This window comes from Saccostrea cucullata, unplaced genomic scaffold (assembly GCF_032062105.1).
Source record: "Saccostrea cucullata isolate Sc308-1 unplaced genomic scaffold, CSIRO_AGI_Scuc_v1 ctg662, whole genome shotgun sequence".
Taxonomy (NCBI): domain Eukaryota; kingdom Metazoa; phylum Mollusca; class Bivalvia; order Ostreida; family Ostreidae; genus Saccostrea; species Saccostrea cuccullata.
The window spans coordinates 337,650-354,364 of NW_026932584.1; the positions used below are offsets into that span (position 1 = coordinate 337,650).

Here is a 16,715-nt window from a genome sequence, read left to right on the forward strand (position 1 = left end):
GGTATCATTTGGTGATTTCATTTCTTGTCAACAGTAAGTCTTATTAAATTTTAGAAGGGAAAAAATTCTTCTTAAAAATACGACCATGCTAGTCAAATTAAGAGATTTTTACCAAGTGTAAATATTTTCATGAGTATACACCTGGTTTTTGAATTAGGAAATATTGAAGACAAGTTTTGATATTAATGTATAGTATTATAAGTTTTCTCAACCAGTAATTAATGAATCTTTTTATATAATTATGAAAATATTGTTTTTAAATGTGAAGAATAGTCAATTACAAAATCATTAATTACATAAGTTCGTTTTTCTTACATGAGTTTTCTTTAGTTCGGATCAAAAACCTGAGAATTTATCAGAAATCTAAATGTCATTACCAGTATATGTGAATAAGTGAATACCAAATATGTTCAATAAATTAATTTTTTTTGAACGATTTGTATTTGTTAATTAATTAATTAGGTTGGGGTGATGGTGAAATTACCTTTTTGTCCCTGTATTTCGACAAGAAACAAAAATATTGACTTTTTAAATTGGTCTCTCTCATTAGGCATTTGCCTCTATCTGCTACCATTCATGGTATTAAGCAGAAGGGCATTAGCTTTTTGGTTGAGAGACCAAAGTTCGATTCTTGTTCGCCGCATCGCGACAAACATAGGTTGTGACTGATCTTTCGCCGTGCACCGGTTTCTAAAAGTTAAGATCACGGGTCATTTAAATGAGAAGTTTAAACCTAGAGGACATCTCTGTTTGAGTGAACATTTCTCAAATGGAACGTTAAACAACATCAAAAAATCAATGGAAACTTCTATCTTTTTAAATCTTTTTTTTTAAAAATTGAAAGATTTTGTACATTTCTATTATATATACACAATCTACCAAATTTTAAACAAAAAGTTAAAATAACCATTTCTCAAACTGAACAAAAATGTTATTGATAGTTTGAATTACATATATTGGACATGGGTTTAAAATATAATAATTTGAATAAATAGAAAATAAAATCATTATATATATAATCAGGCCCAGAAAAGACAAGGATTTAATGTGGTTTGTATTTCATACACTCTGCAGATTTTAGTTTCAGTGTGTTTTAAATAAAATACATAATGAATCTGCTAACACCCTCGAATGAACATTTATAACTTTTAATTTTACCTCACAACCTATGAACAAATACATATATAGGGTAATTAACAGATTTTTAAAATGTTAAATAACTGCTGTCCCTACCAAACTAATCTCAAAACAGGAGTTAGAGATAAAAAAACACCTTATATTCAAAAGATTCTAAAGAATTTATTATGTTGTATGACATCTAGAAAATGATTCAGAATGTTTGTAATTATTTTGCATTGCGAATATGCAATCTTTGTCTTTTGGTAATAATTAGAATAGAGAATTCCTTTTAAATTGACAACTTCTTTTGCAGACAATGATACAGTATTCTTAAAAAACGTATTTCGAAACAGTAGAAAAATTGTCATTAATATTATAACAAGCGGCATATCTTTAAAAATCCAGTTACAGTATTGCATGAGCTACGTCGTGATCAAACAAAATTAGTGGTCTCCATAATTAATTCTTTGCTGCATTTCAGCACTGATTTGTACATTTGGGACCGTCTTGCCATAGTGTTTTGGGTTTAACAACAATGCATTGCCCTTTTGTGCCATAACATTTTTAAACATTTTTTTGATCAATGAATTTCAATGTTGCACTATACAGATATTAAAATAAAAAAAAAAATCCAACTTTAGTACTTCTCAGCAACTGTCACAAGAAATTTACCTTAATTAAAATATTTAACAGATAACAGTAACTGTAAAAACTATATATTCGTATTCATTTATAATTCCCGACATAAAAGAAAGTAAATCTTATAATTCACAACTAACTCTAAAACTATGGGATACAATGATATCTATGATATTCCATCTTTTCTTCTCATTGATGTAAAAAACATAAAAAGGGTCTTGTGTTACTCTGTATAAGGTGGTAAAATTAGAATCCTTTGTTACTGTGACAATCATCGTTGTAATGTTTTGTTGCCTGAGATTTTTCATTTTCTCCTCAACCCTACTTACATTTGACCAGTGACCATCTGTGATGATAACAACAACCTTGTGTCTTTTAATATCAGATGACACACTCGATGATACACCAGATGAAAGAAGTTGTATAGCTGCTGTGGACAGTAAACTCTCTATATTTGATTCCGATTTCTTCCCAGGATTAAGTTTCTGCAAAGTTACCAGAAATTGGTCGTTATGACTGTAATATGCAAAGTCGTCTACATCAAAAGATATTCGACCAACCCGGACATCCTTTTTTGTCAGAAAATATCTGTGAGCTATTTCCGATGAAACACTCAGCGAGTTCTTGAAATCAACTCCGGAAAAATTATTGTCTTGTATAATTATAACGTCAGTATTGTTAGAGATGCTGCAATCTGAAATAAAGTAGTAAGTTTATAGTGTCCACTTTGTCTTTGTATGCTTCTTTTATCATTTTAGACCATTTGAATATTATCATAGTGTAACTAACTTATATAATTAAAATGTTTAACATTGAGTTATTTTCTAAGACTAAAGTAATAGGTACATTTCCAAATATACACATTTTATTTTCTGTTAAACAATTTGTCACCGGTGCTTTGGGATTAAAATTGTGCATTTATTCATTTAATCGTTTTGTTATTATTATTATTAATTCTTTTTTATTTGTTCTTGCATTAATTGTTGGTCAATTTTTTATACATGTAAAAAGTAACAAGACTTTGGAATCTAGTAAATTCTTACTTGTACAATCTTTATGCATTGCCTCTCTCAGAATCATATTAATTGCGTCATCATTAGATGAAGAGAATACTAGTGGTCCATACATGTTCTTCTGATCCTTTGAAGCTAACTGGACAAGCTCGAAATGGTCAATCGCTTCACCTATTCCTATTGTGAGCATCACGTGATATGGCCACATCCGGAATGGTTCTGCTGCTCTAATGGCTGCATCTCTATCGGTTGAGAGCCCGTCTGATATGAGAACGATGATTTTGTGTGCTTTCTGTTTTGAATTCTCATCAGTGAGTATCTGTTAATCATTGAAAGATAATATTTATGCTTTTTTTTCATTATAATTGTGAAAGAATTCCTTCTCTGTTTTATCATACTATCCATTCAAAATTATAAAATCTCACTTGAAGGCTTTTTAACAGAGCATTTTCTGTGTATGTGGCACCTGGTGTCCTTGAGTTGATTCCTGTAGCAACATATTTAATTTCCTCTGCATTTTGATATTGACCGAGTGTTACAATGTCCATTGGTTCAAAATCGTATGAAATAACCGCCACTTGAAAACCGTCGTTGCCTAGAGGCAGTCTATCTAAAATTTTACCCATATACTCCAAGCATTTGTTTGCTTTGTTTTCTAAGCTAGAGGACGTGTCCACAACAAAGACAATATCAGCAGGACCAGGGCTGCAATCTAGAAGTAAATTTTAGTGACAAATGCATTTACTCCCTCCCTTTCAACTGTAAGTGAATAAGAGTATACTAGAATCATATAACTTTAAATACAATTTACGAGGCGAGAAAATGTACACAGAGTGTATAACTATATACCAATTACATTCTTAAAGCTGCTGAATTAATAAATTGTTACCATATTCAATTGTATATCGATCGTTTTTCACTGAGCTGCTCCTATTTGAAGTAAAAGTTCTTAGAAACCCAAGAAATGTTTTATTCCTTAATCTATACTCCTAACTTTTTTCTTACCTATATTGCAGCTGTCTTTATTGCTGAAAGTCAGGTCACATTCACATTCATAAATACGTCCCTTTGGTGTGCACTTTCCATTATTCAAACAAGGCGAGGAGAGACACGCATTATCTATTTATAGTAAAATGCAGCTGTTATTATTATCTAATTTGTAAAAAAAATTACACTTTTAGGAATACATCATTTTACAATACTTAACAATTTAAGATACAAATAATTATTACATCATTCTTTATTTTCATTGGTTCTCTTGGGACAAATACGTATACGCAATTTACATGCTAAGGGCTAAAATTGAATAAAGACATATTTTATAAACCGTACTTTTATTCACTGCTGAGATCAAAACAGTAGTGTATATTGTATATGCACGAAGCACATAGTATGATAAATACAGGATGTATTTGAGGAAAAGATCGAAGATGTTCATCAAAAGAAAGACCTGTGCCTCGGTTGATTATGGTTTTTCTTTGGGTGAAATTGTTCAATGTTAACCTCTGGCAACTACATGCAGTATTTTATACTTGTATAAGATTACTTTCACAATTTACGAATTTCTTTTTAGATTACGTACATTGACAAACATAACCATTAAGAGGGTGACATGGGATGTCATTCCACTGAAATATTCCTTCATATTTCCGAAGCTCTAGGCAATCTTCGTCGTTTTCGCCGTTGTAGTTGTTGTTCGGCTCACCTGCATAAAAAAAGACATCAAAAGGCATTTAAAATTATAAAAATGAGTTGTCTTTATCTATACATCAGTACATGTCATAAATACCTTTCTTTTTTTTAATTAATGCAGTACTTACAGAAGGCATAATCCAAGAACATCCGTCAATTATAAGGTTTGAAATATGATTAAATTAAAAAAACTTTGGATTAAGATACAGTAAAACTCGTTTAGTACGAAACACGGATATTGCGGATGTATAGCGAAGTAATATTGGATCCCAAAGCTATGTAAATTTAAAGAATTCCTTATACCAATTAATATGACAAAATTAAATTACTAGAAATGTGCAACGCTAATGGATTTTTTTCTCAAATCCTTGCCCTCATGGGGACGTTTGGGCCACAATAAGAGATTAAATATTAAAATGGAACATAAAGGGAATAATCTTTCTAAAATTCCGAGAAAGATAACGCGGCAAAATTCAACAGAGCATTTTTCTATGAATATTTATGCACTTTTCTTCATTAATAGTTTCGACAGAGTTTAACATTTGAATGAAACAATAATTTTAGAAAATGCAAAATCTATGAAAAAAATTCTTACCTGGACCCCAGTGTAGTGGGGGACCTATGGGGGTCCCATCTATCCAAGTCCACTGCCTGCTGTCGGATTTCCTCCCTCCTATGTAATAATACCCAGTTTTATTATGTTGATGAAGGTAGTCTGAAAATAATAATGAACTATTCAAAATCGATCTCATTTTATTCTTAAACAAAATTTATAGCCAAATTAAAGCAATGTTAGATATTAAATAACGGACTTTATCATATTTATTGTTTAGCCACTATTTAAATACTTAGTTGACTACTAATGTATCTGTTAATTTTTCCGATTTTGACTAAGAACACACGATGGGCGTCACCGATTGACATGGGATGCTTATTCCTCCAACGAACCGGATCCTATTTCTAAGTTTTAGTGAGATTGCCTTTGCTCTGCTCTCAACATGCATTGATTCAACTGAGTTTTGAGCTTCATTATTAATAGTTATATCCATATCTATTTTATAAAACAACACATGCTCTACTTACTAACAATGAAGTTCTGGTCCTCATTAGAGCGTGGAATCGCCAAACTTCCACCAAAATTTTTACATTGCTCGTCTGCTTTGGGCCAGGTTAATTTCTTCTCATCCTCAAAAAAATAAGCAAGCCCGTTCTCTGGACGCGTCTCCCAATGGCAAGATATTGTAGAGATAGAAAACCAGATTCCTTTCAATATATGTTATAATATGATGAGAGGCGTATAAACATAAAGTCAAAAAGAGGAGGGAAAATGAGATGGGGTAGAAAGAGCAAATACTGTGAACATATTACATTCAGCGTTGTATTCTATCAAGCTTTTTTGACAGAAAGCAGAGTCCGCTAAATTAAATCCATTGCTAAATGTTTTGGGTATCATATATTTATATCTAACACATTCAGATAGCACTAAAGCAAATCTAGGCTTACTTGTTGAAAATTTAATTTCCGCCAAATATCGTACCGCCAAAAATAATACATTTAGAGTATATACCAAATGCTATGTATAACCACCAGCGTTTCATTTTTTTTTTCAAAAATAAAATCCACACGTCCCAAATTTATGCCCTGATAATTAAGGATTGATGAACTTCCTAATGACGAACATATCTGATTAATAATATCTTGGCTTTATTTCAACATAACCGTCAATTTTTCGCAATTAAAAAAATAAGAGGAAAAATTCGTGCAAAACAACTACACGATAAAGATTATTAGATATAAGTGGTAATGTAATGCATGAAAGACGAGAGAGAGAGAGAGAGAGAGAGAGAGAGAGAGAGAGAGAGAGAGAGAGATAGACTTACCCATTGTTATGAATAGCCTCCAACGTTTCATTATTATTATTTTTTTGGTAATATACATATAAAATCCACAAGCCCTGAATCTGTCGAATTAAGTGTGGATCATGAGACTTTCAAATAAATGATCATAGCTTAAATCCTCTGATTAATCTTTCTTCAAATTATATCAATATAAACAACAACTCTCCACAATTTACAATGTAATTGTTCTGAAGATTCCTTCAAAGGCAAGCAAACATGAAATAGATAAAGAACAAAGTCCAATTATTTAATTGGACAAATTTAACTGCCTTCCTTCTAAATTTAGAAGTCGAGCCTTTGCTTTAAAAACATGACCTCGGTCGCTAAAAATAAATCAAATATAGTGATTTTACCCGTTAAAAGGGATGTTTTTAAAAATCGGAAAGAAAGAAATGGTAAAGAAAATGTAAAACGTTCAAAGGTTTAATTCATATACTAATTTTGTATGAATTATACTCTTTGATATAATATTTGTGTTACATTCAATACAAAGCTAAATTTTTGAATGAAGTCAATATTATTTCTACTTTCATAATACTATAGGATGTTCATTCCTTTTTACAAAGACCTTTTAATGTATCCTCATACACAGCGGTGTATTCTTTTTTTCGTTTTTCGGATATAACTAATATAAACACATTTTCCTTCAAACTTACCATTTCAAGCGATGTGAGTGTATGTATTTATGTATGAACTATCCTTTGAAGGGGGGGGGGGGGGTTTCCAAAGTTGTTAGTAAGAATTTTGAAAATCGGTACCATTTCGTAATTTCATTTCTTTTCATCAATAAAATCATTTAAAATGAGATAAATTTTGAGAAAATGTAAAAAAAAAAAAATAATAATAAAAAATAAGATTTCCCTAAATACACATGTCGTACATGTTACTTGTTTTCAAAAAAAAATATCATTTTAATATCCTTTGGTATACAAAAATATTTTCTTTTTTTGGTACATCGAAATATCAATAATTTGGATGCCTCCTCCGTGGCTCCTGATGCTCTGCTCCTATTCTGTATTGTTTTGTGGACTTCTGAACTTGAATACAGCTGTACTGTTCGTTAACTCCATATTTTCCATGGAAATGGTCTGTTGCAAAATTCTATTTCGTCTGAGGTTAATTTTCAGACAAAACATTCGATATGTAAATTTTGGAAAGGAAAAAGTCTTTATTAGAATGCGACCATGCTTGTGAAATTGATATTTTAACCAGGTGTAAATATTTTCAAAAGTATATACCTGGCTTTTGAATTACGAAATGTTGAAGACAATTAGTTTAGATATTAATCTAAATAGTACATTAAGTTTTCTCAATCAGTAATTAATGAATATTTTTATATAATTATGGGAAAAAATTGCTTTAAAAGTTGTGGAATAGTCAAATATAAAATTATTAATCTCATGTCTGTTATTTAATGAGTTTTCTCTAATTTGCATCATAAAATTGAGAATCAATCAGAAATCTAATGGTCATTATATAAAGTGAATACCAAATGTGCCCAGTAGATTAATTTATGTTTGTGAACATTTTGTACTAGTTTAATAGCAAAATCAATTTAATGCTTAACTTTATATTGTCTTCAGTTTTACTTGTTTCATTTTAAACAAACCTTTATACGAGGCGCGGGAAAGGTAGGGTGAGGGGAAAGCACATTCTCTCCTGTATTCCGAAAAGAATAAAAAAAATATTGGCTTTTTAAATCCGTCTCTCTCATTAGGTATTCGTCTTTATCTGCTACCCGTCATGGTATTAAGCAGAAGGGCATTTGCTTTTTGATTGAAGGGCCAAAGTTTGATTCTTGTTCGCTGATCGCGACAAACATACTAGAAGATAGTGATTGATCTTTCGCCAAGCACCGGTTTCTAGAAGTTAAGATCACGGGTCATGCGGATGAGAAGTTTGAAACCGGGGTGACATCTCCGTTTGATTGAACAATTCTCAAATGGAGCGTGAATATTCAATTGATCTTCTCCTTATGCACAAATCTTTTTTAAAGCATTTTGTACGTTTCTATTATACATGTACCTACATAATCTACCAAATTTGATAAGTGCTAAGATAAAAATTTCTCAAACTGAATAATAATGCCATCGATAGTTTGAAGGATCCTTCATTGGACTTGTGTTTACAAAGAATATTTTGGTTATAAAGAAATAAAATCATTATATAACCAGGTCCAGTAAAAGACAAGGATTTAATGTTGGTTGTATTTCATACACCCTGTAGACTTTAGTTTCAGAGTGATTTGAATAAAATACATAATGAATCTGCTAACACCCTTGTTTAAACATTTAGAACTTTTATTTTGACTTCACAGCCTTCTACAAAGCAACCTATGAACAAATGTAGAGTAATCAACACATTTTTTAAATGTTAATTAACTGCTGTCCCTTCCAAACTAATCTTAAAACAGAAGTTAGAGATCAAAAGACACCTTACGTTCAAAAGATTCTAAAGAATTTACTATGTACAATGACACATATATATTATATAATGATTCAAAATGCTTGTAATTATTTTGCATTATGAATGTGCAATCTTTGCCTTTTGAAATAAATAAAATAAGGAATTCCTTTTTAATTGCCAAGTTCTCTCGCAGACAATGTTATTGACAGTATTGTTAAAAAAGGGTTTCGAAACAGCATAAGAAGAGGCATTTATTTCTATATTACAAGGCGGCATTATTATGAAAATTCAGTTACGGAATTGCATGAGCTGTAACATAATCAAACTTGGTGGTCTCCACAAATACATCTTTGTTGCGCAAAATTTTCCACTTTTGCGCATATACAGGTATACTTAAGTTGCGCAACACTATGAGGTATAATTTTAATATAGAAATTACCTGGCAATCATAGAAATGTTCCCATTTCAATATTTAATGTTTCCCTTTGTGCATATTCTCTGATTTGTATTGTAGAGTTTCTTACACAATTCATTTATGTCAAAGGTAAGCTCTGCCAATTTCAAATGTTCGTAACACAAATCATTCAGAGTCTTTTTTTCGAAAATGAATGAAAAGAACCTAAAACGTAAATTGCAATCAGAGAAGCAGAGATGGATGTCTCAGCCCAGTATCTTGGTTTTTTCTTTGAGTTTATACAATGACATTGTCAGCATACATAATTTATCATTCAGTAAAATGCTGAATGACGTTTTTCATACTAATTGTTAGACCATTATTTACACACTACATTGTCCATGAATTTCTCCGTTATTTCTAGATCATGATAAGGAGCACACGGCGGGTGTGACCGATCGACATGAGCTGCTCACTCCTCCATGGCACCTGATCCCACCTATAAGTCTTATAAGTCCGTGTTTGCTCTGATCCCAATTTGTTTCGTTTAACGAACTTTTGAGCTTGAATGCTTTCCATATATTTCATCTACGTATTTTGGTGTCTCATTATGCAGTTATCCCGTTTTTTCGAACCAGTTTATAAGGTAATATTATTTTTATCATTTATTCCAAGCTCTCTGATTGGCTCAAACTTGATCACATGATTAAGTATTTTTAAACAGCATAAAGACGAATTACTATTTATAGAATTTGAAATGCCTATCGACTTGAGGTTTCTTAAAATGGAGATAATTTGTGTGAAACAAAATAGTACTGATTTCAATCATAGCCAATACAGTGTATGACTTAATGTTTCTAGAAAAAAAAATTATTTCAACTTCTACTAATTTTTTTTTCAATTTTCTGTATTTGATGAGACGAAACAATGCATTGAATAAAGATCTACTTCATATTAAAACATATTGGATATGTGTGTCAAATATTGATACAAAACATAATCAAATAAATGAAGTATTTTGAATAAGTAAATCCTCTAAATTACTCCATCAATATAAAGGAAACACATTTACATTAAACAGCGTAATTTATTTTGATCTCTACTCTCTAAGTGTTTAAGGGAGAAAACTTTTTCCCATTATTTTCATAATTTGTTTTGTTAATCTATGTAAAAAATAATATAACAAATGTAGCCCTTTAATTCGGTCAATCAATAGATATATCGACTTCACAGAAAAGCATATCGACCTCGCACTTCGTGCTCGGTCGATATGCTTTTCTGTGAAGTCGATATATCTATGGATTGACCTCATCAAAGGGCTATATTTATATATTACATAATCATGAAACCATCAGAATATTTTCATCGAGTCTCTTAGTTAAAAGTGTTGTATACAAGAAATATTGTCTTTTTGCTTTTTTGGACCTTCTTGCCATAGTGTTTTAGGGTTAAAAACAATGAATTACCCTTTGTGGACCTTAATATACTTTTATTTAATCATCGAACTTTAAGGTTGCACTATACACATTTAAAAATTTAAACGAACTTCTAACTTAAATACTTCTCAGCAACTGTCACAAAAGTTTACCTTAATCAAAATATATCAGATAACAGTAACTATAAAAACTATAAATTCAGTGGACTTTCCGAGAAAAAAGTAAGTAAATCTTATAATTCACAATTAACGCTAAAACTTTGGGATACAATGATATCTATGATATTCCATCTTTTCTTCTCATTGATGTAAAAAACATAGAAAGGGTCTTGTGTAACCCTATATAAGGTGGTAAAATTGGAATCATTTGTTACTGCGACAATCATTGTTGTAATGTTTTGTCGGCTTAGATCTTCGATTTTCTCCTCAACTCTACTCACTTTTGACCAGTGACCGTCTGTGATGATCACAATAACTTTGTGTCTTTTGGCTTCAGATGAAACACCAGATGACACACCATATGAAAGAAGTTGAACAGCTGCATTCGACAGTAAACTCTCTATATTAGATTCAGATCTCTTCCCAGGATTAAGTTTCTGCAAGCTTACCAGAAATTGGTCGTCATGACTGTAATATGCAAAGTCATCTATATCGAAAGATATTCGACCGACTCGGACATCCTTTTTTGTCAGAAAATATCTATGGGCTATTTCTGATGCAACACTCAGCGAGTTCTTGAAATCAACTCCGGAAAAATTATTGTCTTGTATAATTATAACGTCAGTATTGTTAGAGATGCTGCAATCTGAAATTAAGTAGCAACGATAGTTTTCACTTTGTCTTCGTATGCTACCTTTATCATTTTAGACCAGTTGAATATCATCATAGTGTTACCAACTTATACAATTAGAATTTTTAACATTGAGCAATTCTCAAGGACTATAGTAATCATTTTTAAATACATGTATTCACATTTTATTTTCTATTAAACAATTTGTCATCGGTGCTTTGGGATTAAAAGTTAAAAGTAGAAGTAATAAATTCTTACTTGTACAATCTTTATGCATTGCCTCTCTCAGAATCATATTAATTGCGTCATCATTAGACGAAGAGAATACTAGTGGTCCATAGATATTATTCTGATCCTTTGACGCTAATTGGATTAGCTCGAAATGGTCAATCGCTTCACCAATTCCTATTGTGGTTATCACGTGATATGGCCACATCCGGAATCGTTCTGCTGCTTTAATGGCTGCATCTCTATCGGTTGAGAGCCCGTCTGATATGATGACGATGATTTTGTGTGATTTCTGTTTTGCATTTTCATCAGTGAGTGTCTTTTATCGAACAAAAAAGAAGAATGAAATTATCATGATCTTTTTTATTTATTCTTGAATAAAACTCGTAATTTATATAAAACCCATGTCAAATAATAAAAACTCACCTCAAAGCTTTTCTTCAGAGCATTTTCTGTGTATGTAGCACCTTGTGACTTGGAGTTGAGTCCTGTAGCAACATTTGTAATCACCTCTGCAGTATTATATTGACCAAGGGTAATTAGTTGTATTGGTTCAAAATTGTATGAAATAACTGCCACTCGAAATCCATCATTACCTAGAGGTATTCGATTTAAAATTCTACCCATATACTCCACGCACTTGTTTGTTTTGTTTTCTAAGCTAGAGGACGTGTCCATAAGAAAGACAATATCAGCAGGACCAGGACTGCAATCTGAAAATAATAAACTGATACATTTAATTAAGCCTCAGTCCTCTCTCAATACTTCTTTTGTGACATTAAAGTTATAGTATTGTTCTTATATTTCATTAGTCTGGGTTTGTTTTCATCTTGCTGCAAGTTTCGTCATACTTTTGCAAATTATTACTTCTAGTTCTTCTAAAAGTTATTTGAGATTAATACATCAGATACAAATATTATTAATTATAACACCATTTATAAAAAAATTAAAACTGATTTCTAAAAATACATGTTACAGAAGCGGCATATCTATTTGTAGCTGTGTTAAAAGTGAACATAAGACACGAGACGTCATTTTGGTTACTTCTATAGAATATTCCCTTTAAAATATAGATAAATGATTATAAAAATAGTTTATTTTATCTCAATTACTGTTATAAACGCATATCAATGTTTTTAAAGTAATTTTTAATCAGACAATTTGCGATTTTATTTACTTTTTTTTTTACATGTAATATTTCTAGCATTGGAGCATATACATGTAGTAATCTGGCATAAAGAAGAACACTGACTGATATTTTTTCATACTAATTGTCAAGACATAAATCACATTGCAAATTGACTGATGATTTTTATTTTTTTTTTTTTAATTATTACAAGGTTTATTCACACGACGAAACTGACCGATCGACAAAGGATACTTAATCCTTCATCTGACTCCATCCCTGATGATTTTAGAGATTTGTGTTTGCTCTGATTCTCATTTTGATTGTTTAAATGGACATCTGAGCATGATTTCTCTTTGTTATTTTCACATTTCATTATAGCAACTCCATACTATCGAGAGCATAAAGAATATTCGAAACTTAAAAAAATGTAATGGATTTTATTTTGAAAATTTTGTTCGAATAACAAAAGAAATAATTTTATACTTTAAATTCATTGTTATGCACATCATCAGCCTACAGAAATAATCGGTATCTCACATGGATATTATAATCAGCAGCTGTAACGTTAGCAATCGATTTGGTGCTTTGCAAAAAACATATCATTTTGGAGTGTCCTTTCAGTAGCATAATAAAAGGATCATCACCGGATACCCACGGATGATCTCATGTTTAATTTACTTATCACTCGTGGTAAAACTCGCTAAAATATCGTTGTTTATTATGCAAATTCGTTAAATATAGTCAATCTATCAGAAAGTTGGAACTCCTCAATTTTAAAAATACGCTTATAAGTTTGCTATGATGATTATTTTGAAAATATCGTGATCCCGGTAAAAATTTTGGATTATTAGATACCATTCAGAGTTAATACCGATCGAAGTACCTTTCTCAAACTGCTAAATGCACCGGCGAATGGATTTGTTTGCAATCGATGTGCATATTCGTAAACTACGAAATATGTGTGTGCATTGCCGAAAATACCGAACGTAATCCAAAATGTGATTCGTTGATTTGCCATCATAATTCTGTGCAGCAGCTAATCAAATAACCCGTGCATATTAATTACATGCTAAAATATTTCGGTGAGTTTGCCCATGGGTGATAGGTGTAAAAACGAGATAAACCCGTGGATAGTCGACGGTGTAAAAGGATCATCGTCAGAATTTTTTTAATTTGCCTTACCTATATTGCAATTGTGTTTATTGCTGAAGGTCAGATCACATTCACATGTATACGCCAATCCCATTGGTGTACACGTTCCATTGTTCATACAAGGCGAGGGAAAACATGCGTTATCTATATTTTGAAACATTTCAAATTAGATTTCATTCATTTCTTTTATCACTATAAATTTTTAAAATGCTTGTGAAGTTTAAAAATTAAATTTCAAGATAACATTTACAAAGCAATCATAGTTTAAAGTACGTTAAGAAAAACAAAACTGAAATGTCATTATGTTCAACTGAATTCTAAAAAAACGTGTAAAAATTTCCCTTTAAGATCATACTAGTTCAGAAATTTACAAGGTGAACCATTTCGGAGAGCAAACATGTAAATTATAGATATTTACAATTTCAAAAGATTTGAAGATGTTTGTTTTGAAAAATTAATCATTCAAATTTCAGTCTTCTGTTTTGATTTTAATAATCATACAGTTGATTGCTTACACTGACAAACAAAACCCTTTAGACTGTTACAAGGAATATCATTCCATTTTCCATTGTACCCGCGAAGTTCAAGGCAATCTTCGTTTCCTTTGAGGTTGTTTGGTTCATCTGAAGAAGATGTAAGATATCAAAAAGAAACATACACTGTATTTGTCTACAAGACAATATATAAACAACAAATATAAAGGTAAAAACCGAACAGTGATCGATCTAAAAAAAAAAATCCATAAACAATACAAATATGTGAAGAGGGCATCATATAAAACACGAACACCTAGAAATTAAAGAGGTGGGATCGGGTGCCTGAGGGGAGCAAATATCCCCTGTTGACTAGCAACGTCCCAATATATTTTATCTACTTCTAGCCGGGTGTTAATTCACTCAATCTTTTGCATGATTTGGAATTTTGTTTCCGGTTTGAATCCATTTGGAAAGTATATGTAGGAGAAATGTGAGGAACTTGTATTTATACCTGACAGCATATCACAACTAAACCCCACGATAAACGTGATGACTTCAACTTCCCTTCGGAAATTTCCTTATGTTTGTAGTTTATGTCTACCAGTTGATTCAAAATGCAAGAGCCTACCTTTAAAGAATTTCATAAACAAGGCATCCTATTGACAATCAAGCTGATGAAGATAAATATAATCAGTGTCGTTTAAATACCGGTATATTGCAAATTATTTGGTCGATGCAGTGACCTTATCTACGTTAAAGGGAACTTTGTTAAAACCTTTTTTTGTGTTTGGTAGTCCCATTTTCGAGGTCTCTAATAAAAGTACATGTATCAATTCAAAGAAAAAAATCTTCTATAGATATTATCATAATTTTATACAAGCATAAAGATGTAGAACGAATTCAGGATTGTTTATATTCTGGAAGGAATGAGGTCTAAGTTAAGGTCAAAATAAGGATTAATTTTTTTTTAAGAAAGTCAATATTTTTAATTTATTAGTACTCGTTTGAATGGACAAAAAAGCAAAACAAGCAAAAGAGAAAAATACCTGACAGACTCCACTGTGTATCTGATACACTGATAGGTCACACCAAAAAGGCAATGTGCCTTATAGGGGATATTGTGAAGAAATGTAAGGGGTTGTAAAGAAAACATGCCTAACCTGGCTCCCAGCGTGGATCTGATCTATTAATTGGGGTTCCATCTAACCAAATAAACTCTCCACCGTCAGATTTCCTACCCCCTATGTAATACTTTCCAGAATTAAGGTACTCTAAAGAAATTATAATGAATTATATGAACTCAAACTCAAACAATTTTTATTAAAAAATAAAAAAAAAATGCTCAGATTTGATGATGAAATTAATTTTACTCACTAAGGAGGAAGTTCTGATCTTCATCAAAACGTGCAATCGCTACTGATCCCCCGAAATTTTTACACCGCTTTTCTGCCTCAGACCAGGTTACTTTTTTGTCTTCAAAAAAATATGCCAGTCCATTGTCTTGACGAGTCTCCCAGTGGCACAGTATTGTAGGGGTGGAAAAGATGATTCCTTTAAATATTTAAATATTAAATATAAGTGTTGATTTAGTGAAAGGGATGTGAAAGAGAGAGAGAGAGAGAGAGAGAGAGAGAGAGAGAGAGAGAGAACTTACCGAATGTTATGAAGAGCTTCCAATGTTTCATTTTCATAATGTATTATACAAAAATCCAAAAAGCCTAAATATAGAATGAAAATTGTGAGCACGTGATTGTCGAATAACAATAATATTTTAAATTATCTGATCAACGATATTATTATTTCAATATTAAATTCAACTGATTTACAATTGAATCAATCTATTAAAAAACTTCTTTCAATGGTAAACAAAATACATGAAAAGATAAATGAACAAAGTCCTATTAATCTATCGATCAAATTTATATAACCTCCTTCTAAATACAAAACATGCACATTTGCTTTAAAGACCGAAATTTGGTTGCTAAAAATAAATTTGAAGAAAGATTTAATTTAGATAACATATTTCAAGTAATTTTGTCCGACCGTAGGCGGTGTTATTTTAATGAGGAACGAAAAAAATTAGATTAAGAAAGTACAATGGCGGGAAATGCTAAGTTTGCATGAATTGAATAATAGATTATGATTGGTGCTTTATTTGTTCTACAAATACATTTTGGTAAGACGTCATTATTTTAAATTTTCATTTCATAAGTATGAACATACACTTTTAAGAGGTGGCTTGCAGGTTGGCAAATCACTTCATACGCTAAATGTACTCTTGTTTCGTCTCACTGATATTACCGGTCCAAACATATAAATTTTACTTTAAAATATTCCACTTTTG

At 31.3% G+C, this 16,715-nt stretch overlaps 1 protein-coding gene and 1 pseudogene across 1 annotated transcript; both read right to left on the minus strand.

Annotated features, from left to right (window-relative positions):
* LOC134235492 (uncharacterized) overlaps positions 1 to 16,715 on the minus strand; it is a 61,617-nt pseudogene that overhangs the window by 16,241 nt on the left and 28,661 nt on the right.
* Positions 10,666 to 16,063, minus strand: LOC134235498 (uncharacterized). The gene is made up of 8 exons (XM_062717633.1): positions 16,026 to 16,063; positions 15,746 to 15,922; positions 15,532 to 15,642; positions 14,411 to 14,518; positions 13,926 to 14,039; positions 12,041 to 12,327; positions 11,645 to 11,933; positions 10,666 to 11,401 (listed from the first exon to the last, which is right to left on the minus strand). The coding sequence occupies exons 1-8, from the start codon at positions 16,060 to 16,062 to the stop codon at positions 10,830 to 10,832; spliced, it is 1,695 nt and encodes a 564-aa protein (XP_062573617.1). The 5' UTR covers position 16,063; the 3' UTR covers positions 10,666 to 10,829.